This window comes from Pyxicephalus adspersus, chromosome 2 (assembly GCF_032062135.1).
Source record: "Pyxicephalus adspersus chromosome 2, UCB_Pads_2.0, whole genome shotgun sequence".
In the NCBI taxonomy this organism is placed as follows: Eukaryota; Metazoa; Chordata; class Amphibia; order Anura; family Pyxicephalidae; genus Pyxicephalus; species Pyxicephalus adspersus.
Window position 1 is genome coordinate 39,890,546 of NC_092859.1, and position 23,706 is coordinate 39,914,251.

The 23,706-nt window shown below is 37.5% G+C and overlaps 1 protein-coding gene across 6 annotated transcripts in view; it reads left to right on the plus strand.

The window, feature by feature from the left end:
* Positions 1-2,283: 2,283 nt before the first annotated feature.
* The window catches only part of TNIP1 (TNFAIP3 interacting protein 1), a 45,981-nt gene continuing 24,558 nt past the window's right edge, over positions 2,284-23,706 (plus strand). For all 6 annotated transcript variants that reach the window (XM_072400516.1, XM_072400517.1, XM_072400519.1 and 3 more), the window contains exons 1-5: positions 2,284-2,427; positions 17,119-17,257; positions 18,350-18,487; positions 19,300-19,397; positions 19,960-20,028. In XM_072400516.1, the coding sequence (XP_072256617.1) occupies positions 17,158-17,257; positions 18,350-18,487; positions 19,300-19,397; positions 19,960-20,028 (405 nt within the window). In that variant the 5' untranslated portion in view covers positions 2,284-2,427; positions 17,119-17,157. The remainder of the gene's footprint in view (positions 2,428-17,118; positions 17,258-18,349; positions 18,488-19,299; positions 19,398-19,959; positions 20,029-23,706) is intronic.

The window sequence follows — 23,706 nt, forward strand, 5'->3', positions numbered from 1 at the left end:
TAAAAATAGAGACACATTAGTGGTGCAATGGCATTATTATTATATTTAATAAATATTTAATAATAAAAAGTATTTATATAGCGCCAACATATGATGCAGTGCTGTTCATTCAATGGCTTCATACAGAGCAGCGGTCGCCAACCTTTTGGACCTCAAAGACCACTAAATTCTTTATTTTAAATCCCGCAGACCAATAATATGAATTTTTTAAAAAAAAGATAAATGCATTTGTAAAATAATGATCTTCCTAATGGTGCCTGACAAGGACTGCGGAGGCTCTGATTCATTGATCAGCTCACGGATAAGTGAAGTGTTACTATTATCATTAGTTATATTATCTTCGGTATTACTAAAGAAATGCAAAATATTTGTTTGCTTTTTCTCACTCATTATTGGTTAATTTCATTCAAATCTAACATCAAACAAGAAATGATAGTTATCTAAGTCAAACTATTTGATGCCATTAGTTTTAACAGTTAAAGAAAATACACAGTAAGGTCATACTTACTTAAAAGAGCATCTGAGAAATAAACAAATAAAACAATCGGATGACAATCAGTATTCACAGAGCAGGGATGCCAGCTTGGCCAATCAAAATGGCTGAAGATCTGGAACCCGGAAGAAGTCCAGGTAAAGGCAACAGCATGCACAACCAAGTGAGGACAGATGAGGTTTAGGTATGAGATTAAGGTTTATATCCACTTTAAAGGCCCATTATTATTATTATTATTTTGTCAAATATATTCTTTATTAAACTTTTCGGGTATACACAAATACAACATACAAATATACATAGAGAAAAAAAACAACAATTTAGAAATGTACAGTCCAACAAAGGATTATTATTATTATAGTTTTAATAATAAATGGTATTTATATAGTGCAACAAATTATGCAGCACTGTACAATAAATCGAGAATGATAATGAAAGAGAGACACTGACACAGGAGGAGGACAGGACCCTGCCTGGAAGAGCTTACAATCTCCTTTCACACATAAATGCTGTTTGTGCTTCATTAGATAAACTAATCATTTGAATGGGCTTTCCAAAGCACCACAGTGATCAAAAAATCTGACCTGCGCTTTTTTTAAATTAACACTGCACCGCAATGCACTATAGTGCAAATGTGCCTTGTAGTTCTATGAAGAATGACTGAGTCCATTGACATGACTTGCATTGGGCAGAGTTGAGCAATGGCATGAAAAGACAAACTGTTTTGATTCCAACTGCCTCACTTCACCGCAACACAATGCATTAGTGTGCATTCTGCATTTAAACACAGATCGATGCATTAGAAACTGTCACAATGTAAGTTAAGAGAAAATATTAGTATTTTGTCTCCTGCTGTAGAAAAAATGTAGATTAACTCACACTGTTAAATATATGTATATATATATATATATATATATATATATATATATATATATATATATATATAACAGGCATGTGAATGTGTCACCTTATCACGGTGATGAATGTGTCATCGTTTCACATGTAAACAGGCATAGTAAACACAATGATGACTGAAGAGGCACAAATGCAGCGCTGTGAACCGTACACAGTGACTGTCTGATATGCTGCTAAATAACTAAATAAAAATATTTGCATTGGCTTGGTGACAAACATAATATAAAGGACAAAGGCTTTTCCAGTTTTTTAGATTTCAGATACTCGGTATCATTGTTTGGCCTTTTGGTGCACTGGGGCCTGTTCCCATTAGTGTATTGTGGTATTACACAGGTTTATATATCGAAATGTACTGCAAGAGAAATGCGTTGGTGTGCGGGGTTACCATTTATTCATGAAGACAACTTGCCATCGCATGCAATGCACAGAAACACATCACTTTGTCTGTCTGCATGCTGCACATTCAAATAATAGATGCAATATACTGCAATAGCTGCGGCAATGTGCTGCGTATTTATTGTGCAATATGTGAATAGGTTTTGTGTGTTAGGTTAGGCCATTTATATCTGCGGATACAATATTAGTACATGCAGTATTATTGCAAAGCGTCGCATTACAGTGTACAATTGCCATGAGCTGCATTAACAACATGCACTTTTGCTTCCTTGAATTCTAGCACACAAAAACTGACTGGCTCTTAGAATTGCTTGTACCAATATGAATATATTTGTCTGTCACATCTTATATAACAATATGTGCAACAGAAGAACATATTCACTGCTTTCACAGCTGCCAAGCAGGGGGCGTGTCTTATCGGTGATCGACAGTTCAGGCTGTTCTCTTCCTCTCTTCCTGACCAATCAGCGCGCAGACGGGAATTCCCTGCTGCCTGGTGTAGGAAGTGGTATGATGAGTGTCCTGTGCTGTATTGGTTTGCATTGCATTGTTTATGGATTTTGTAACATTCTTCACACAGATATAGAGAAGAGGACAGGAGGAGAAGCAGAGCACAGGAACAGGTAATGGCACCCTTCTATAGAATGTTGTCTGACTTCATGTTGTATACAATTGTGCTGCTCCCTGTGGTTGGTGCTGGGTGAAGTGTAAAGAACTCAGCAGTAACTTTGTGGAGGATGCTGAGTGTTGTACATATTATTATTATTATTATTAATAATAATAAACAGGATTTATATAGCACCAACATATTACGCAGTGCTGTACAATAAATAAGGGTTGTAAATGACAGACAGTGACACGGGAGGAGGAGGGGGCCCTGTCCAGAAGAGCTTACAATCTAAGAAGTGGGGGAAGTAACACAGGACCTTACAGTCTCATTATTTCTGGCTTGTTGTACAAGGTGCTCTGACTTTTCTCCACTAACTCATATATATTACTGAAGCTGCAGCAGGAGTACTGAGACTTCATAGAGATGGCTGCAGAGTCAGCTACTTCCCCAGGGGTCAGATGTTGCTGATTATATTGTTGATGGGAGTTCATCAGGCTGGGGAATTCTGGATATAACACATGTTCATTAACCTATACTTTGCCACAGAATAGTTAAGCCGGTTATGTTGGCTTTCTTGCTGAAATCATTTGTTCTGCATGCCCTGATTCCTAATATTATTGTGATTCTTGGATCTTCCACTTCTGCACCAGCGAAAGTTATTAACTTATTACTCATCTAATTTATGGTTAGCCTGGCCCAGTTACTTAACTCACCTGTTTAAACCCTAAGACTTATTGTAGTGCTCAACCCAGACATGTTTTTGAGCCAGGTGGGAAAAATTGTAGGTGGGTGGTGGCCCCTGTATTGGGACCTATGTTTTCAGTAACTTTCAAAAACAACCGGGTGGTGCGCCCTGTTAGGAGGGGCTGGGGTGAACACTTCATTCATGTGTGTGTATATATATATATATATAATAGGAAGGCATGCAATCAATTTTGGGATTCATTCTGGATAAAAAGTACTGCGGGGCTGGAAATTTACCTTAGTACATGGGACCGTAGAGCATAGATGTGAATGTGCCCTTAAGTTTAAACCTGACCCCTAAAAATAAAACCTTTTAGACTAGTGCTAGGTTTCAGATTTGTATCTTGGCCAGGACTATCTGCATGGACTTTACATGCTCTCTCTAGGTTTCCATAGGTTTTTCCTGGGAACTCTGGTTTCCTCCCACATCCCAAAACACCCCCCAAATTCAACTTAGACTGTGTTAATGATATATGCCTATGGTAGGGACATTATATTGTGAACCCTTAATAATAATAATAAAAGTGGTATAAACAGGAGCTGTCTGGGAGGATAAAAATACTGGAAAAAAGGTATTGGACAGGGCATTTATTGAGGGCATTTATTAAGTGAAATTGTATTTTAATACTCCTGTGGCTGCAGGTATTTTACACTTCGGGGTGTGAAAAATACTTAATCCCCCCTCTAGGCATTGTGGTTCCTCCCGCCAAGTGGTAGGTTAGAACTGGCTGGACAACCCAGTGGGAGAAACCACAATGGTCTGTGAATGAGTGAGTGGGGGTGGGATTTGATTAATATCAGAGAATTGGCAGCTTCCTAATACACACGCCAATGTAAAGGTTAGTCCATAAATTCTTTTTTTTACAGGTGACCTGTTTTTTTAGGTGGAACCTGTGGTAACTAAGTGATGCTGAAATTATATTGAAATGGTCTTCTCAATAAGGCCATGTGCCGTAACCCATGGCACCCAAACCTTCTGTCTGATATTATTTGGTAAACTAGAATCTCACTTCCTGCTACTTGTATTGTTTTTAATACTTGTATCTGTGTAGCAGCTGAAGTGAACGCAGTGATTGTGATTGCTAAATCCTGTACAGAATATTATTGATCTTCTCTGTCTGTGTTACATAATTTACTGGCTTTATTCCAACATCTCACAACATTCACTGGTAGGGTCATCATACACATTACAATCTGACCATACAGTCTGTGTATTGTTTGCCAAAACTATTTAACATGAGGACCTACCTACACTATACAGCCAGGCCTCTGCAGTACATAGTTGTTGGTAGATCTAAGGGAGATTGTATAATCAGATTGCACTGTGTGTGACGAGCTTCAGATCTATTGGAGTATACAACTGCTTCAAAACTGAATCTTATCCACTGCGGTTAAAGTTTGTAGAGCAGATCAATGACCCCAGAACACTGTATACCTGTAAATATGTATATGAATGTGTGTGTATGTATATATATATATATATATATATATATATATATATATATATATATATATATTTATATTTATAATTTTTATGGGAAGTCCCAGTTCTTGCTAAAATTTGGGTTGGTTGCAGTGTGCAGGATTGACCATTGTGAACTAATCAGTCTGCTATTCCAAGTAGTAGGGAAGGTCCTATGACTAATTGGAAACCCATGAGAAAAATATGTCAGCTTCCTCTGCCAATCTCCTGCAACAATAGTCGGCCGTCTCTGTTGCTGATCTCCTAATATTCATATTTCTTCAGTCACAGACATCAAACAATGCTGCCAATGAAGTTCTGGCTTTGCTGATTACTTGATTGTTTCTCCTCATTGACGCTGAGTGTGTAAGCTCCGCATGAAAAATTTATTATGATTAGATTTACCAGCACTATGTAACATGAGGCTCTGCCTAAACCATGCAATCAATGTTTATCCAATCAGGCAGGCCCTTGTATCGCATAGTTGTTTGTAGATCTAAAGGAAAATGTACAGTGAGCTTCAACCCTTTATCTGCTGATTCCCATAAAGCAGCAGCATGCAAACATTCTCCAGGACTAAACCGGTAATAGTTGTCTTTTTATTGCACTTGGTGAAATTTGGGCCTGTCTGTGGTTACCTTCCTTTTCTTATGTGGGTATGTTGTGTTTTTTAACATGATACAGATGTTTGTTTTGTATCTAGGTATAAGGCTAAAAGGATGCAAAGCAGCAGGAAGTTTACCATAGCAGCAAGTTTTAGAAGGTTACAAACTCGGGATAAACAGTGCAAAAAAATCTTCATTTACATTTTCACCCTCTTAAGTTTTTCACATCTCGGTGTATGAGAGTATAAATATTAGACAGTTTTGCCTCTTTTGGAAATATAGGATTTATTGGTGAATTACAGTATCTGCAGGTGAAGTACATTATAGAACTGATAAAACAAAAGCTTTGTTTTTCTCAAAAAATGCGTCCAGAGCAGCCTGTCCCTTGTCTGGAGTTTGCACTTCATTGGACCCTTACTCTCTGTGTGGAAGCAATGATCCATTTGATGAAGTTCCCTCCCGAGGCCGAGCTTTTACATTAGCTGGCACCATGAGTTATAGGCCTAAATCAACCGGAGGTTGTGTTGGATCTTCGGTGAAACCACTGTTTCCAGACAGGGAGCCAAGCTTCTGCCAGGGGACAGCCTTATCTAATCAAGCTGTGGCTACTTTAGAAAGAAAGTTTGTTGAGAAGCCTTTTACAGTGCTGCTGAAACAGGAAAGCAGAAAGAAATGCAGTTTCATATCAATCATCAGCACTACACTTAATAAAGCAAATGGAAATATGCAGACTTGCAATTTAAGCATGCTTAAAATGCAGAAAAACAAAGGCCATATACCAATCTGACAGACATTGATAGTCGGGTGACTGATGTATATGAAGATAGATTGTCAGATGGACTCAGAAATGAGAAATGGGTAAGACAGACCCATGATTGGGTTTTCCAATAAGATGGGCACTTCATTTACTAAATGGCCTTCTAGTAGGGTGGATAGGAGAGAGCTTGGCGAGTCACAAAGTGAGGCTTATTTTAATCTGGGTGACATTTTAGAGGTTTATGAACAGTGTTTTCTTCCACTAATGCACAGGAATTGGCATGAGTACATAAAGTTCAGTTTTGGATGAGTTTATTTCTGCCTCTGACCTCCCTGGAAGGGTTTCTCCATCACTTCCAGGTCCTGTAAAGCCTGTTTAAGAAATAGAGGAGCAGTTGTTATGGACCACAAAGGAAATGTTGTCAGAGGTTCTTGCCTTTCTCCACTAAAATGTATTTTTGTCTGTGTCCCTTTTGAAAACTTTTTGTTCTGACAGGAAGTCAGGATAAATTGCCTACAACAAATAAACCAGACATAGTCCCTAACCCTTTGGCTTGGGTAGGGCATTATGGAATATGGTGGTGTTTTTGGTCTGCTTGAAGTTCAGCTTTTAGCCAAATTATTTCAGATTACTTAACACTGATGACATTTTATATTTTTGCTTCCTCAGTCAACTTTACTTTCAGTCTTTTATTTTTGAAAGACTTATATATGACCTCATTTTACAGTAAGCACACATTTAGAACACTTGGTACTTTCTCTGACAATGTCATCACAAGCACCTAGGGAATCATATGTAGAATTAGGAAATTTCCAAGGTAAAAAAAGCCCTGCTTACAAATAGGCTATGCATCGTTTGTTCTATAGTCATTTGTCTTGCTACAGGTGGCAAATCAATTATAAAACTGTTAAAATTTGTAGAAAATTAGATTTGTTTTAGGAGATAGCCCTTGACTTGACCTGGATCTCATAGTAGGCTGGTTTACCTGTAATACCTTTGGATTTAGTAGTCACCGAGGAACTGACTATGGTTCAGGAGCCTGTAAGCTATAAAGACTTACAAGGTATTAAGACTTACAAGTATCAAATCTAGAATGTTACATCTAAAAAATCATATTTACCCCCATGAATTGCCAGAAGGAGAAAAACTCCAATTGAAGGTAAGAGTCTTCTGATCATTCAGAAACCAGGTGTTCAGTAACTTACCTACTATGAGTAGGAGAAATCTGGTTTTACACAGTGGAAATTGACTCGATCAAAGGTACATGCTCTCCCCCACCTATTAGTAGTTGGGAATCTCCGACCTTTATAGCGCCACTTAAAGCATACAGCCAATCAGTTTTTCTTTAGAAAGCCAAGAAGCTATGCAGAATTGGACACAGCTCATAATAAATTTTTGCATTCTACAAAATAGGTACAAAATCTAAAAAAAATTTACATCTTGGATGTAAACGTGAAAAACTGAATACAGCAGTCAACTCTTATCAATTATATGGAAATCTTGATTTTTTTCCCTGTAAATCTCCGTTGTCTTCTTTGTCTCAATTTTGTGCCTTTTTATTTATTGGGTGGCCTAATTTACTAGTATAGACACTCAGGGGGCCTGTTAGTGAAGCTTGACTAGGAGCCAAAACTTGCATATTAAAATCTGGTGCCAGCAGATCTGGATCTCCCGATCAGGAAGATTTTCAGTAAAAGTAACCTCTGCAGTGGGAATATTTTTTTTAAAGCTGGGTGGGAAGAAGTTGTAGGTAGGTGGCAGCCCCTGTATTGCAACCCAACTTTTCAGTAACCACCTAAAAACAGCCAGCCAAAAATATTGGGTGGTGCGCCCAGCTAAAAGTGGCTGGAGAGAATTCTGCTTTCGTTTTGTCTTTTTGTATCATGTACTAGTTTGTAGAAAGTTTATTTTTCATATTGGCTTTACAAGTTTCTCAGTATTACAGACTCTCTGCATCAATCAACACATGGTTGCCTGTCCCTTTTTACAGTGACGCAGTCTTTGTGCAGAATCATACGTGGTTTTGTTAGGAAGAAGCATTTGTTTTAATAAATGGCAAAGCTGCATTGCTAGGCTCTGAATGAAACACAGAAAATGGGGCTTAAATCTAAGAGAGATATGGTCAGGAGCACTGCATGTGGCAACCAACACACGTCACACAGCTGTTACAATATTCATCATAGGCCGTGTCAGACTGGTGTTGTGGTTATACCACCATGAGGAGGTCGGATGCTTTTACGTGTTTGCATAAACCATACATTTGCAATGAGGGGGGCCACGTCGGTCTCCTAATGTTGGGTACTCAAATGCTGCTTCTGTGTTCTCCCAGTGATACTTCTCTGTTCATGTCATGCAACAATCTGAGTAATAACTTACTGCTGTCAGTCATGCGGTCTGTACTGTAACCTTTATTTGGGGAAAATAGAATGTCATTTCAGGGTAGGTATTTTTTTGCAGTTTGTCCTTGATAGAATTTTTAGACCGAATCTTTAGGTTTTTACAAGATTTCTTGGGGAATCTATCACACAAGGTATGGATAAAATAAGGTGTAATGTATAAGGGATTTGTAGTAAATTGTTTATATGGCTACAGGACCTCTCATCACTGGCAGCCAATGTCCCTGTACTGATATATTTATCATTATTTTACATTCTTGTTTTGTAATGTGTATGTATAGGGTTCGGTGACACGTATCTATAGGGTTCTGTAGCATGTATGTAAAGGGTTTTGGATAGAATCAGGAATCAGGAGTCTTTAATGGTTTCCACATGCTAAATTATGTAAATATTTATTTAATTTAGTTATCTAGTTCTGCGAAAAGCAAATTCTTGTTCAATTTAGATGCCAATGATTTACAGCTGAAATGAGAAAAAAGGAAATTACAGGATAAGATAATTAAAATAAATATGTCCTCAATATATTGTGTAAAGATTCCCTCATAGTGAATGAGCCCTACTTTTTCTGTATGTTCTAGGCATCATTGTCATTGGAAATTGTTGTCATCAGAATAGGATTTAAGGGTTTCTCTTCCAGTGGGGGCGCCTGTCCTATTGACTATTGTCTAATGCTGGGCATACACTCTGTGCTTTTCTATGCTATTTAGATTATTATTTAGTATCGTTCCATGATGGTTTGACTACTAGAAAATTATGTTCCATCTACTTGTTTTAATAATTGATTTACCTTACAATTGGTTTTACTGTTTTCCCTGATGTAAATATGGATTGTATAGCAAAATTGTGGTTTGAGAAGAAAGCCGATGATTAACCAAATATGATCTGAAGGAAATTTCTATTAATCATTTGTTCATTTTGGCCTATTTGATCATTAATTTTGCATAATGTATGATTAACTTTTTTTTCTGAAATACAAAATCTGAGGAGTTACCTCTGCAGCTGGGACTTTTAAGACCACTAAATGTAAATGGCAAAAGTATAAATCAAAACCAAAACTTTATTTACCATCATTAAAAAACATCATTATTAAAACTTTAAAAAATGTGAAGCAAACATTATCAAAAATTCCTGTCCGGGTTGCCTAGACAAAAAGGTAACCCTGTTGGTTTGACGGGGCGGGATATATCCACTTTTTCAGGAACAGAAAAGACAAGAACTGATTATTGCAGCACATAGGACCCACCTATCGGGTGAGAGCAGAGGAGGACAGCAACTTTAGGGCTATTTTTCAATCAGCAATAGTCTCTATTATCACATTGTGGTCCATACTGACTTCTTTAGAATCCTGTTCCTTGGTATTTCCATTCATATCACAAATTGTTTATATACTTTCTTTTTCTCAGCCATTCAAAAAATCATCTCCTACAGCCTCCACTTGACGTCCCCACGTCGGGATCTTCTTGTCTTTTTTGTTCCTGAAAAAGTAGATATATTCAGCAAAACGCGTCAAACCAACGGTTACTTTTTTTGTCTAGGCAACCCAGACAGGAATTTTTGATAATGTTTGCTTTTTTTAAAGTTTTAATAATGATGATTTTTAATGATGTTAAAAAAAGTGTTGGTTTTGATTTATACTTTTGCAATTTACATTTATTGGCCTTAAAAGTCCCAGTTGCAGAGGTAACTCCTCAGAATTTGTGTTTCGGTCCAAGTATTTAGAGATGCGGCCTTGTCTCAAATTCATAGGTTGGTTACACTTTAAAAGTATTGTTACCTTTTTTTTCTTTCAATATCGGTTGCAAAAAAAAATTATGTTTTAATACTTCTGTATTCTATCCAAATTTGAAGAAAAAGTTATGTCAATGTATACATTTTAAAGCAAAAATCCAGCAAAATGGGGATAGGTGGAGTTGCCACCTGGCTGGTAAATATTAAACTTGCCAATGTAAGTAATGAGAATGAGACAAAAAGTCTTTTTACCTAGGAATATGCATATTTCACAATATATCACACTATTTGACAATATGTTTATAACTTTGTGATGTTTGGCAAATGATCTAATGTGTTGTGCTTCCCATATCCCAGTCACGTAATACACCAAGACGGTGAATCTGCAGTTATACATCGCCCTGTCCTTTTTTCATCTTCTTGCTTTCTATCTAGGTCACTTGACTATGAAGTAGCATCAGCATATTTAGAGAGTTCCTTTCTTGTATCTCCACCTAAGACTTGCCTACTCAGTGCCAGCCTCATTCATGCCTGGACTGACTAGGTTACAGCCTCCTGCAATCATCCCAATGTACTATCTTCATGTATGATACAGATAGGAGGATAATTCTTGCCCTCATACTGGCTTCGGTGACTCATCTCTATGTAATCTACTAACTCTGACTGGTAGCACTTCATCCTAAATAAATATATCCACCTCTCTGTTCCTCTTCTTCAGTCCCTCCTTTGGATGCTAGATAGAGTTCGGTCCAATTGTCCCATATTCCCGAAAAATGTAAAAACCTGAAAAAAGGAGCCTATTGCTCCTAAAGCATTTGTGTTTTTAATATTTTTTTAACCACTGAAGGGTATCACTTTAGCTAGCTATAATTTTTTTGCTTTTTGTATGTGTGTATTCAATAATTTTTAGATAACAATTCGGTTACTCCTCTCACCCATGACGTATTCCTATCTTCCGCCCATGACGTATTCCGATCTTCTGCCCTAGTCCCTTCCTCTCATACTTATACATCCAGGGCTTCTAGTTAGCCTCCACCCTCTCTGGAATTTCCACATGGGGATTTAATTCAAAGTAAATTTATGTGATGTAAACAGCTTTACTTCCTCATCAAGGGGATGAGCTAGCAAGCTGTCCAAGAATTACCCGGCACTTCCAGGTATGGGAGAACTTACAACACTGTATTTCTGTTCTCACAGTATAGTCCTTCGTGTGTGAACTGCCAATTGTTTGACATAAGAGCTAGACAAGTTCTGTCTTGATGTTGCATGTTTTGATGTAGTTCGCATGCATTTATAGGAATCGAGCAGTAAGTGCCACAAGCCTAAAATGCATCTGTGCCCGGACTATGGAGAAAAAAAAGGTATACATATTCCGAACACCCAAGTATAAGAACATCAAGCCATCCCTGACCCCCTTAGTTGCTTGTACTGTAAAAAAATGAATCCCCAAGGATTTACACAAAGACTGGAGGAGTTCATTCTATTTAGGACTGTATGCTGTGTTGTGAAAGTGTGCACCATGTTGGCCTGCATTGTGTTAGGGGAGACAATTGAATAGGCTGCTCAGTGTACCACAAAAACAAAAATGAACAGCTTCTGTGTATTGGTATGCGTTGCTGTTCATTCATTACACTGTAGTAAGGTGCGCTTGGGGTGCCATTAACAGTGAATGCTAACCCAGTGCATCAATGCATGTGTTGCTGTTATTATTAGAAACAAGCCCTAATGCCAGGTTTTGGTCCGTTTTTAAGGCTAGGTTAAGGTCTTGTACTTCTCTAGCACAGTTACTTGGCACTGCCACGTTTTTTATTAGCCAGAACACATCCATGTACTTGTGCGGTAGTATAGCATTCAGAATGATTATACGTGTTGCCATTCATTGCAATAATATATCGGGAATTGTGTCCCTGAAAGTGCCTAAGGGCCAAGAAAAGATGTTTTCTATAAAAATACTCCAGAATTTTGATACTGAAAATCTCCATAATGTCTATAGCTACAGAAATGAATAATAGTTTGCTTTAACATGCTCTTACTGTTTGTTCAGAATATGTAAATTTTTAGTGTACGTAGTCTGGGTTCATTTTGATCATTCTCAGAGAAAATGTACCTGTACTGCAAACTTACCCAACCATGTTTTCTTACCTCCTCAAAGGGATTAGGGCATGGCATCCTACCACATGCCAGTGTTTGGGTCTGGTGATTGGGAGCCCAAGTAATGTTACATGGGGGGGGTAACTTGGCCCTTCAAAAGTAGAAGCCCTGCTTTGTTAGCAAGGGTTTCAGTGTTGGTGGTAGGTGGTAAGGGAGTCTGCCTGGGTAAGTTAAAGGGGCGGGGGTGAAAGAGGCTGCGTGCACACAAATGTTGCATGACACTTTCTCTTTAAAATGCATCCTGTAAACCCAATATTTTACAAGTATAGGCAAAGGAAAGAATAAAGTAATACAGGTTGACTTTAATTAATGATTTACGGTTGCATAGAAAAAAGCTAGGTGTCATCTGTAATAGTTTGGGTGTATCAGTATCTGGCTACCTGGGTTTTATACCCTTCGCACAGTGTAAATGAATAATACACATTCACACTATAGTAGTATAGATGTATAAATATTTTTGCATTCATTCATTTGCTAAATTTTAATACATGAGGATGGAAAGCACCGTAAAAACATCATGTTATCTTCAGTACAAAAAAAAAAATCTAACTTCATGTTTTAATGTGCGATATGCCTTCTGAGAATTGGGTGGGGATCTAGTGTAGAAATCCTTTATCAACTCATCTCACTAATTGAACCCAAATAACTCCCCGCGCCCGCACAAGGTAATAAACAGATATTCTGCAGTGTCCTAACTTATCTTCCTGCTTTGTTTAGCCTCATGTCAAATTCTTTTTTTATTTATTTTTTTTATCTCCTGTTCTGAAAAAGTTAAATTACCAAAAAATGTTTAAATGCAACAAGCATTGTAAAAACAAATTGAAGTTTTCCTAGGCGGTCATTTTGTCACTTAAAAGAAAATTGGTTAATAAATGAATAAAGTATTTACATGTAGCCCCATAGTGGGGTAGTAAAAATGGATGCCCCCCCCCTCCGTTTCTTTAGTTTTGGTAACCTTAAATATATGTGACCTGCAATCTAGCATTCTATATACTGGTTCTGCCCGGTAGAACACAAATCATAGAGTGAAAGCAGATAAGCAGTAAGTCTGGGAATTCCCAGCTTCTCTTTGTTCACAGTTTCATGTTCTGTTATCTGTGATCCATAACAGCCTACTAATTAGTAGGTGGCACGAGGTCCCATGCAATGTGATTTGGAGGGCATCACCTTAGAAATACACGCTTACTACCAAGTCTCTAAATGGTATGTTAGCTCTGTCGAGAGAATCCCACCTAAAAAAACCAAGGCCATCAATGCAGAAGTGAAACTTGCAGTGTGTCAGTGAAGGACCTTTCTTGTAGGAAATGAATTATGTCTAAAAGGAAAGCTGTGCTAGGAAAAAAGTTGTTTAATCCCAACTATGCAGTGCACTGCACTTCTCCTACAGATCCTCATAGAGGAATATCTTTACATTTCTCTCATTACTGTCCATTCAGTCCTGGGATTTACATGGTTCAGTCCTGCCTGGTATGGGGGGTCTTGATTTTTCTACAGTTTTACTTCTAGGTCTTCAACCCAAAAGAAGAAGCAGCATCTATAGATCCTTATATCTATCACTCTATCCAATCAGCGGGCTTGTTGCACAGTAATTCACCTGTTTGTCTCCTTGTGCTGTTTCTCCCTGTCTCGGTCATAACTCGGCCATAAAGGGAATTGTATCATATCACATATCAAATCATATTCAGGTTCCTACACTGTTATTTTTTGAAATATACATTTATTCATGTACTAGTAATTACGTAGCTGTAATCATTTTTGTTTTTTATATCTGCCTAGAGTCAATTCTTGTTTTCTTCTGCAAAAGTAGAACAAAGGCAAAATAAGCTGCATTGCTTTTATTAATCACAAAGCTGGCTGTATTGAATACCATGGCTTCAGCAAAGCAGTGCTAAGCTTGTTTATTCCCTGGAACATCATTAATGGGTGTGTATGCTGGCAAGTGGAAGTTTACTTCCTGTCATGTGACGACAGTGTTCACCTCAGCCCCTTTTAGCCGGGCGCAACACCCGGCTGTTTTTGGGTGGTTACTAAAGAGTTGGGCCACAATACAGGGGCTGCCACCCACCTACAATTACTTTCCACCCGGCTTAAAAAACTTCTGGGATAAACACTGGACTATGATGGGCACCCCTGTTCCATAGCCTGTTAGTTGTATATGTTCACTGTGAGGTCATCTAAGGAACTTTAAATTATGACTGCTCGTCTCTCCAGTGACAGATCATGGTGAAGCTTCTGTTCTGCACACTGTTCTCCTTGCTGGAGAGGAAGCTGTATCTTAAGATACACAGATTATGAATCTCCTTGATTCATCTACCCTGTGGATCTGTTGTTTCCTGATCATTATTCTACCAGGATTTGGATCACCATATATCAAAGGGGCAGACCTAACATGAAGGAGCAAAGGTCTGCCTCTACTAAGATGGGCACCTCCACAAACTGACACCATTTAGAACAAGGCACGGTACATGAGTAATAAAGAAAAATCAGCCACTTGGAGACCACAGGCGATACCAGTGACTACCCACTGCTTGAACTTTTGTCAGTTTCCACAGTGCTGGTCCTCAGTCTTCCTATTTAGTTGTCTTTTGTTCAGTGCACATCAAGGATTCCTAGGTAATTATCTGGTCATTGTGACTCACATGGATACTTGTGGTTTGTATTTTCCTTTGTGTTCTTCAATAGAAAGAAACACAAACTTCTGCCTAGAGCCATGTTTATTGTGACGCTTGTGTGCCTTTTGTGTGATTACTAATTTATCTCCACATATACAATGCTTTCATAGGTGGTCACCCCAGTCCTTGGTGTTTCCCAAGTTTTGCAGTGTTACAGCCTAAGATAAAAATGGATTCATTTGGAATTTTATGTCACATACCTATAATAATAAAATCTCAATGATAGAAAAAAAACTTTCAATAGTGTTTTAAATTATTTACAATTATAAATCTAAATTTATTTATTAAGTAATAAACCCCTCTCCTGGGAAACTCTTAAACCAGCTTTGTGCTACCAGTTGATCTGAGTATGTAAACCCAGAAATTTCATCTTATAGAAGCTTGTTATTGTTATTTTAAAAGTCATTTTTAATATTTTGCTACTTCCAATAAATAAAAAAAAAAAAAAAAAAAAAAAAAGGGCTAGTCCTCCTCTACAGACTATTAAAAACTTCTGGTCCTCCTTTACGGAATATTGATCAGATTCTTAATGCTATATGATGCCACCTCTCAATCCTTGTTCTTGTTACCCTGTAAACATTTTAAATGTAGACTATGTGCGGATGTTTAAACACACATCATGGAGGCATGACCGGCTAGGAGGTCCACCCTGAGAAATGCCATACAGCTCTTCCTGGAATGTATGTTGGTCCAGGGAACATCCGATTGCCTCATGGGATGGAGCAAATTAAACCAGGGTTTTTTTTGCCTTCCTCTGGATAAACTATGTTTATAGGGTTATTGTCTGGGATATGTTTATTTCCCTAGTGATTGAACTTGATGGACCTTTTTTTTTGGTCTTTTTTCAACCTGACTAGCAATGTAACCATGTATGTGGAAAAGAATGTATGAAAGTGAAAACAAAAGCTCCGCAAGAGATCGACAGCATGATAAGAAGTGTGAGAATTTTTTTTTTTGGAAAATGGAGAGAGTGTGATGGATTGAGTAATTTTGGAGTAGAAAACTGGGCGGAGCTGACACCACTCTGTGCACAAAAATGCTGTGTGTTGTCCAGAGGAGGACTCTGTTGTGTTTTATTTTTTTTCTGGTATCCGTTACTAGCACTGGAAAGTTTTTGGTGGTCAATGTCCGATAAGTGAAATATTTTCAGTTCAGCTTCTGTTTTTTTGCAACCATTGCAAGGTTTTGTCTGTTGTGAAATGATGTGGAATGTTCTGTATTTAAAGCCTAACGCAATATAGATATAGGAAAAGCCCTGGCTTACTTGTGTTGGTGGGAATGTATGTGTGTGCCCCGAAAGGAATATGCATAATGTGAACAATCCTTTTTTTTTTTTTTTTTTTTTTTTTTTAAATCTACTTTCGGTACAACTTGTAATTGTACATGTACAGTGGGGAGACAGCTATATTTACTTGTTATATATGTAGTTCGGTGCAATTCATGTTTTTATTCCTTTTTCCTGCATTCATCTGACAATGCACTGTGTGGCTTATGGCTTCAATAAACTCTATAGCTGGGAAGAATGATCTGTATATTGCTTTCCTGTAGGTAAGTCCCATGATCCTACAGCACTTGGGATGCTAAGGCTACGTACACACGTCAGATGATACTCATAGGATTATTATCACTTCAGAGCTGCTATCAGAGGAGAATTTGATGTGTGTACAGCACACATGCAATGTCATTCATGATTCCATCTTGGCAGATTGAAGAACGACTAATGCAAGTGAAGGGTAGAGAGCACAGCGGGGTGCCACACTCGCTTGTTCTCCCCCCTCCCCTCTACATGGAGCAGAATGGCGCTGTATGTACAGCACTCATTTCTTCATCTTTCAGCCTTTTGTCATTGGAAAGGATCGTGAAAGATGTGTGAACGAAGCCTAAGGCAATGAGGTTGGTGGGTGAGTGATGACGGAGGAATTGAGAAATCCCATTTATGTAGACAAGTAGTGTCCTCTGTTTAATTATAATTAAACAGCGGACATTTGTTTTAGGAACAAGCAAACCTAAACACCCCCTGTATTAACAAAAACATTTTATTGGGGTGAGGCAGATTGGAGGAAAATTCCCCAAGGAGAGACATTTTAAACAACACTGCTAAAGTGTTCAAGCCTGCAAATTTCATTATCTGTAATTATTGCAGGATAGTTAGTATGCACATTATATACTTATCTTTTATTTTTTTTCAGACATGTTCGATCACCTTTGGTTGGATGTCTAATTGATTAATGGAAGGCAGAAGTCCCTACAGAATATATGATCCAGGAGGCGAAGCCCCAAACCGACAGGGCAAACCAAGGAAAAACATGGATGGAATCCTGAGTTTGGGTACATTGAAAGTATTACTCCTGCATTTACTGTATATTGGGGTTCATTTACTAAATAACATTTTTAATCAAAATGTATTTTCAATAGGGGTCTTTTTGTTTTTAAAATAAACAAAAATAAAATCTTCACATCGGTATTGTTCCCTTCCGATCAGGCTTCTAATAGTGGAAAATGGAGGTAGTGTAATACCACCTAAGTGGCAACCAGAAACTCTTATTTTTTTAAAAGAAGTAACAACTTTCAACGTTATAAATTTGTAAGCAACACCAAATGTGGCCAACTGGATTTTTTGGAGAAAAAAAACACTACTGATACCTTTGGGATTCTGTATTTAGTGATCGGTAAAGTGGTTATTGTGCTGATCCCTCTTTAAAAATGATGTTATTTTAAAAGTGGTTTAAAAAAGTAAGACATTATTGAATATGAATAAAACCATACTAACCCAACAGTAATGATCAGGCTATAATTGCCACTTATATAAAGAGAGCAAACGGTAAAATAGCATTTTTGTGTGTACAAATAACTCTGGGGAACAGCATGTCCTCTTCTTTCATAATCAAGTTCCTTAAAGAGGAACTCTAGTTCTGCAAAACAAGATTTGCACTCAGGCCGGTTTGTTATTGCAGAAGGGACAGACAAGCACACTTGCATGCTGGATCGCTGACTTTTTTTTTAGGAAAACACTGAACGGCATATGCGCATTTAGGCGTTTGATAGTGATGTGCCAAACGGCCCTGTTGTTTTTTTTTTTTTATTATTGTTTATTGCTGTTGCTCTTTGTGCAATAAATGACTTTTCTGTTTGCAATTCTTTTGAAAAAAGGGTTTCGTATTTAGTTATTGAATCACATAAAGTTAATTTTGCAGGGAAAATGCGATCTGTAAAAATGAAGAGCAGTTAATAATAAATATTTTTGGTCACAGCTAATAGTAATAAAACATGACTCAGGCTTTTCCCAATTAGACTTTACTATTCCACATGTCACTGTGTAGTTTCTTTTCTCAGTCAGCTGTTTCTGTTTCTATTCTCCCCATGCTACTAATAGCTTGCTCCCTCCTCATCACACTCAGGCTTTCCACTCTTTTATCTCAGGTGAATTGTTAGAGGAGACTAAGAATGTGGCATTCGCTCTCCGACAGAAAGCTGAAGCGCTGACCAAAGACCGCCAGGATTTGCAGCCTTCTTCACCCTCAGCTATTCAAACTTCTCTCCCTGGCACAATGGACACAGGTGAGTCTCTGCTCCAGAAGGGTAAAACCTTGCAGGTCATGTATTTTGCCTTTTATTTTATTATCCTGTATGCAGTTAAATGTGAATAAAGAAACCCCATCTCTTCTTAATAGATCCCCACATGTCTCCTTTAAAAGAACCTTTCACCTGCAATTTGTTATTACATAGAGGGTTTGTCGGCCCTGTTTTAATAGCAGAATCATTAAGTAAAAAAGAAAATAAAGAATGATTGTGTTTGGGGGCATTGTGTGCAAAATCAAAATGAGATGTATTCTTTTATTATTATTTTTATTAATGATTTATAAAGTTTGAAAAATAGTTGCACTAATATTGTGTGATATCAAAAAAACAGCTGACAATATTCAAATATATGGACTCTCTGCAGTCAGAAAATATATATTGTGCAGATATATATATATATATATATATATATATATATATATATATATATATATATATATATATGCATTGTGCAAAATACATGTGTGCAGTTTTGTATTGTGCAAAATATATGTGTGCAGTTTTGCATGTGTGCTGAAAACACCTGACCTGAGGAAGCGTACTGCTAATTCCTATCATTTCTTCATGTCAGGACAGTTCTCAGGAGAATTCTATCTATATTTTCCAATTGAACAGCCATACAAACCTGACATTTAACATTTTAAACACAATTTTTACTAATCTATGTTTGCTTATTATCTGTGAATATTCTGGCAACCGGTGATGGCAACTTATTTTTCCTTATTTTTAATAAATCTAAAATATAATCTAAAATCCATACAATTATTCATTATGATTGTAATCTGTTTCAGAAATAGAGCATGCAGATGATTTCTTTCATGTACAGATGGAAAAACGGAATGTAGAATCAAATAGTGACCTGAAAACTAACCAGAAATCTCCGGCAAGTGTAAGTAGCCTTAAACATCCCAGATGAACCCCCTGATCTATTTATGTTTTTTGTACTCCCTGCTCTGTTGAAGCCACTATAAATATCTAGTTCTTCATGTAAGACAATTGCTGGAGCTGAGCACTGTCATGTGATGGATTCTTTACTCTCCTGCATAAAATCTGAAAGGTCCAGACCCATTTGAAGATAAAACTCCCCATGAAATAGGTGTTTGTATAATGATTTTGGATATATCACCTTGGAGAAGTGTTAAAGGCCTGTGGAGTTTTTAAAAATTCTTATATTTCTTTTTTTAAATATTTCTGCTGCTGTGGTTTGATCTTACTGCAGTGTTTTTATTGTACCTACATGTGAATGGTCAGGAGGCTAATTCAGAGCAAGTGCCTTCTACATCCATCCAACAGTGCAATAGTAAAATAAAATTGAAAGTAAGGATGTTTGTCACCTTATCTCTCAGTTATCATCTCATCTCAGTTATATCTCTCATCAAGTTATGATGATATTAGTAATTGAAAACAATGTAGTCTAAGCTGTAATTTTCCATTATGTTTTTCTTCTACAGGGATCTTCCTCTGAATTTGAAATCCTGGACCACAGTGAAAGAAAAAGGCCACTTGAAGCCAGAATATCGGTAAGTAAAAGTATGGATATTAAGGGTAAGGGTAATGAGATAACCTGCCAGTGGACCACCATGACCTGCAGACAGCACCCTCACTTTGCTAGAATCCAGTCAAAACTGTTAATTTGTTTTCAGTGAGGTGAAGGAAACATATTATCAGTTAGATTTTTATTACTTTTGATATACTGATTAAAGTGTCCCTGTATTTTAAAAAAAGAAAGGACTTGCCTTCTGACCTTTTCTTAGATATTTATAACCTTCTCATCTTTGACACACTTCTTTTGATTATGTAATTGCAAAACTGTTTTTAGTTTTTAATAAAGTGAGGAAGTGTAGGAGCCCCTATAATGCTTTATTGCTGTCTGTTTCCTTGTTGGGCAGATTAAATTTACAGACCTGGAACAAGCCTGCAATACGTCCTTGTGCCTGCACCTTTTAAAAGCAATTCAGAAGCTCTTATTTTCTTTGCTAATAGTTTCCCATATATTGGGTGTACAGTACAAGTTAAATAACATATAGATTAATTTACCATTATGGGCTGTCTTGGTGATAACATGATCGAGAAGCAGTCAGTGTGGTTCCCTATCTTTAGTGTGGAATCCACCGCTGCTGCCTTCTACTCCCAGTACAACATAGATTACCATTTCTTCATGTTCTCTCTGTGTGCAGAGTGATTGGTCCTGAATTCCCCAATGTAGTTTATTGCAGGCAGCCTGTACAGTGTAGGCCAACTGGGTCCCTCCCATTAATACCTGTGTTTAAAAAGCAATTGGTACACAATTAGTGGATTTATATCTGTTGTGGTTATCAATGAATTATAATTCAAGTGAATGTTTTGTGTCCAGAGGTCATACTGCAAAATAAATAGTTGATTGGTTCTGTTGGCAACAGTTTTTGTTCTTGTAAACCCTTTTGTGTTAAACTCAAATAACAGTGGAATGGGCTGACACATATCGGACAATCTCTACTTTTGTTTTATAAGGCAAACAGCCTAAGAAGTTGTGCAACATTGTTTCTTTCTTATGTAAGACTTTGAATGTTCCCACTGTTTTTTGCTCTCTCACAAAGCGGAATTCCAAATCTTCCCTTTTTTGAAAGACGGCTTCTTGTCTTGCATAACGATTGATCACTTTGATTTAAAACCGTTTATCTACAGAGAGAACATGTGTTTGTTATGTTTGTATGATATTTTCATCATAAAAAACCTATGTCCTGGAACCTCATAGCCTATCCCTGACAATTGTATACTGATAAGTTGGGTAAGCTGTGGGTGGTATTGGAGCATTCCCATGTGGATGATGTTACATTTAGGTACTTAGACCGGAGCACGGTCACAAAGTAGGATCATTCTGCTTGTTAAATGTAAGCGCTTCTCTGTTGGAGCAAGGTAATAGGTGTTTCAATGCAGTAGGGAGATAGGGGATGAATGAGTTATACAGCTTGAGTTGGGGCTACCCTGAGTCGCTGACACTTTAAAGCATCTCTTTTAGTCCTACAAGTCATATTCCAGAACAAAAAGTCACAAAGTTTTGACATTCCGGCTGCATGCTTTTCCTGGTCATTGAAACTTCTAAAAATAAAGACAGCTTACAATTTTAGAAGAAGGACAGCAATGGCCATGAAATAGGCCTGGAATCCAAGCAAATCTTCATATTAGGAGATTAAGAAACTTATATATGCATACTTGTCCCTGGAGGGACATTGGTAATGACAACCTACAATTCTGCCCTGGCCAGCTTCCCTTTATTAGATTCCACTGAAATACTGCTTGACAAACCTGTAAGTCTAAACTTCAAGTCAGGAATCTTTTTTTATGATTTTATATATCATTTTTTATATTGTCGGATTCCGCAAAAGTCAATAAAAGGAAAATACTAGCAGTACTAGCAGTTTATCTGATTATGGGTTTCTGATTCTTTGCACTTTGAACAAGTACAGATATATTTTAGATTGTAATTGCCTGTACTGTAAATGATTGTTGGAGTTGATAGCATTTCCTGAAAAAGACTATCTAGGGGGAATGGTTATATGGCTATCACCAGGAATAACCATGATTATCTTCATTTAGTAGCACTTTATTGCATGTTAACTTAAAAATTCAATAAAAAACATAGCTTTTAATTTACATTATGTCCTCAACACCTGTTGAGGTGATCCTGCTATCCTCCTTTGTGCTCCCAGCAGTCTGTCCATGGGTTCGGACACATGGTATTATCGATACATTGCTCCACACTGCAAGTCGGACATTTATATCTGGGGTATTTTTAACAATCCTCTATTTAGCTTTTTTTTTTAGTCTCCCCTCCATTGCTGACACCCTCCTGTTGTGCCTGGGCTGTTCTGAAGAGGGAAAAGCGCTAGCATCCAATAGTAGTAATGAAATTTGCCTGCCAATCCTACCTTCCACTTATTCCTATAGCCCATCATAGTCATGGGCCTATAGGTATACAAAGGGGTGAAAGGGAACTGTCAAATTGTAACACTACCTGGAAGTGTCAGCGCTTTTAATCTGATTTGGGCATAAATCCGAGGGCACGATGAAGGAAACCAATACTCTACTGTGCAAAAGTATGCATGCATTTAGTGTGGGCAGATTCTTAGATGTATGTGAACATTATGTGGCGCATTGTAAAACATTTTTCATGTACAGATGTGTGTTGATGCAGTTTTTATGTGCATTCACTTTTATACATTCGGCTGCCAGAGGTCTACAATATGTGTGAGCAGCACATGAAAATAACATGCACTTAGGTGTGAATATGGCCTTAAAGTAATCCTTAGTTAACTCCTATATGTCCCAAAATTTTGCTGTTTACCTTATGGGCAGTGAAAGGGAGAATTTCACATTCCAAAACATTACAGTCCCTGTACATTACATTATAAAAATTGGCACACTTACCAACCAACCAACAGTGATTAAAAAATGGGGTTTCTTTTGCATAGATTTGTAACCTGTGTTACTCCATTACATGTGACATCACACTGTGATGCTAAGGCACTTCCAAAAACTGTGGGTCTTTACTTCTAAATATAGGATTTTCTAACTTTTGGACATTTATAGCAATCTCTAAATCAGGGCAATAACTGAGCAGGCACCTGATATGTGTCAGCCTACCCTTGTGTTAAATGTCCCTTTAATACTCTGTAATGTGTACAGGATGTTCTTTATATGTTCTGATTTCTGTAACTTTCTCTTCTTGAGTTTCCTAGTTTGCAGCATGTTATCTTACACATGATGTTCCTTGGTGGTCTGCGTTTCCTCTTGTTAACCTCTATGTACAGAGTAGGTTAGTCATCCTGGCCACACTTCCCTATTGTGCAATTGCGTAGTTTTTGTGGGATCAGCATTGTTCCCTGACACTGACTCACGTTTCTGTGTAACAAGTATACTAAGTCCACAGAGCCACAAGGCTAGATTATGATTTAAATCAGTCAGGGGATTTCTCGTCTTGCCTTTGAGACGATTGAACCCGTATGACTGGATTCTAGAAACCAGCCTGGTCATCGAGGAACAAGCTTTTTAGTAACGACGACTGCATTTACATTCATTCTATTCTAGGCACCTGATGAATGAAGAACCTTGCCAGCTAGCGTTGCTATATACTGTATTTAGAATTGTGAAAATAAAAACCAGGATACAAAATCTGAAACAGGAAGCTTATAGTCTGGAAGCACCACTAGCAATTAGTT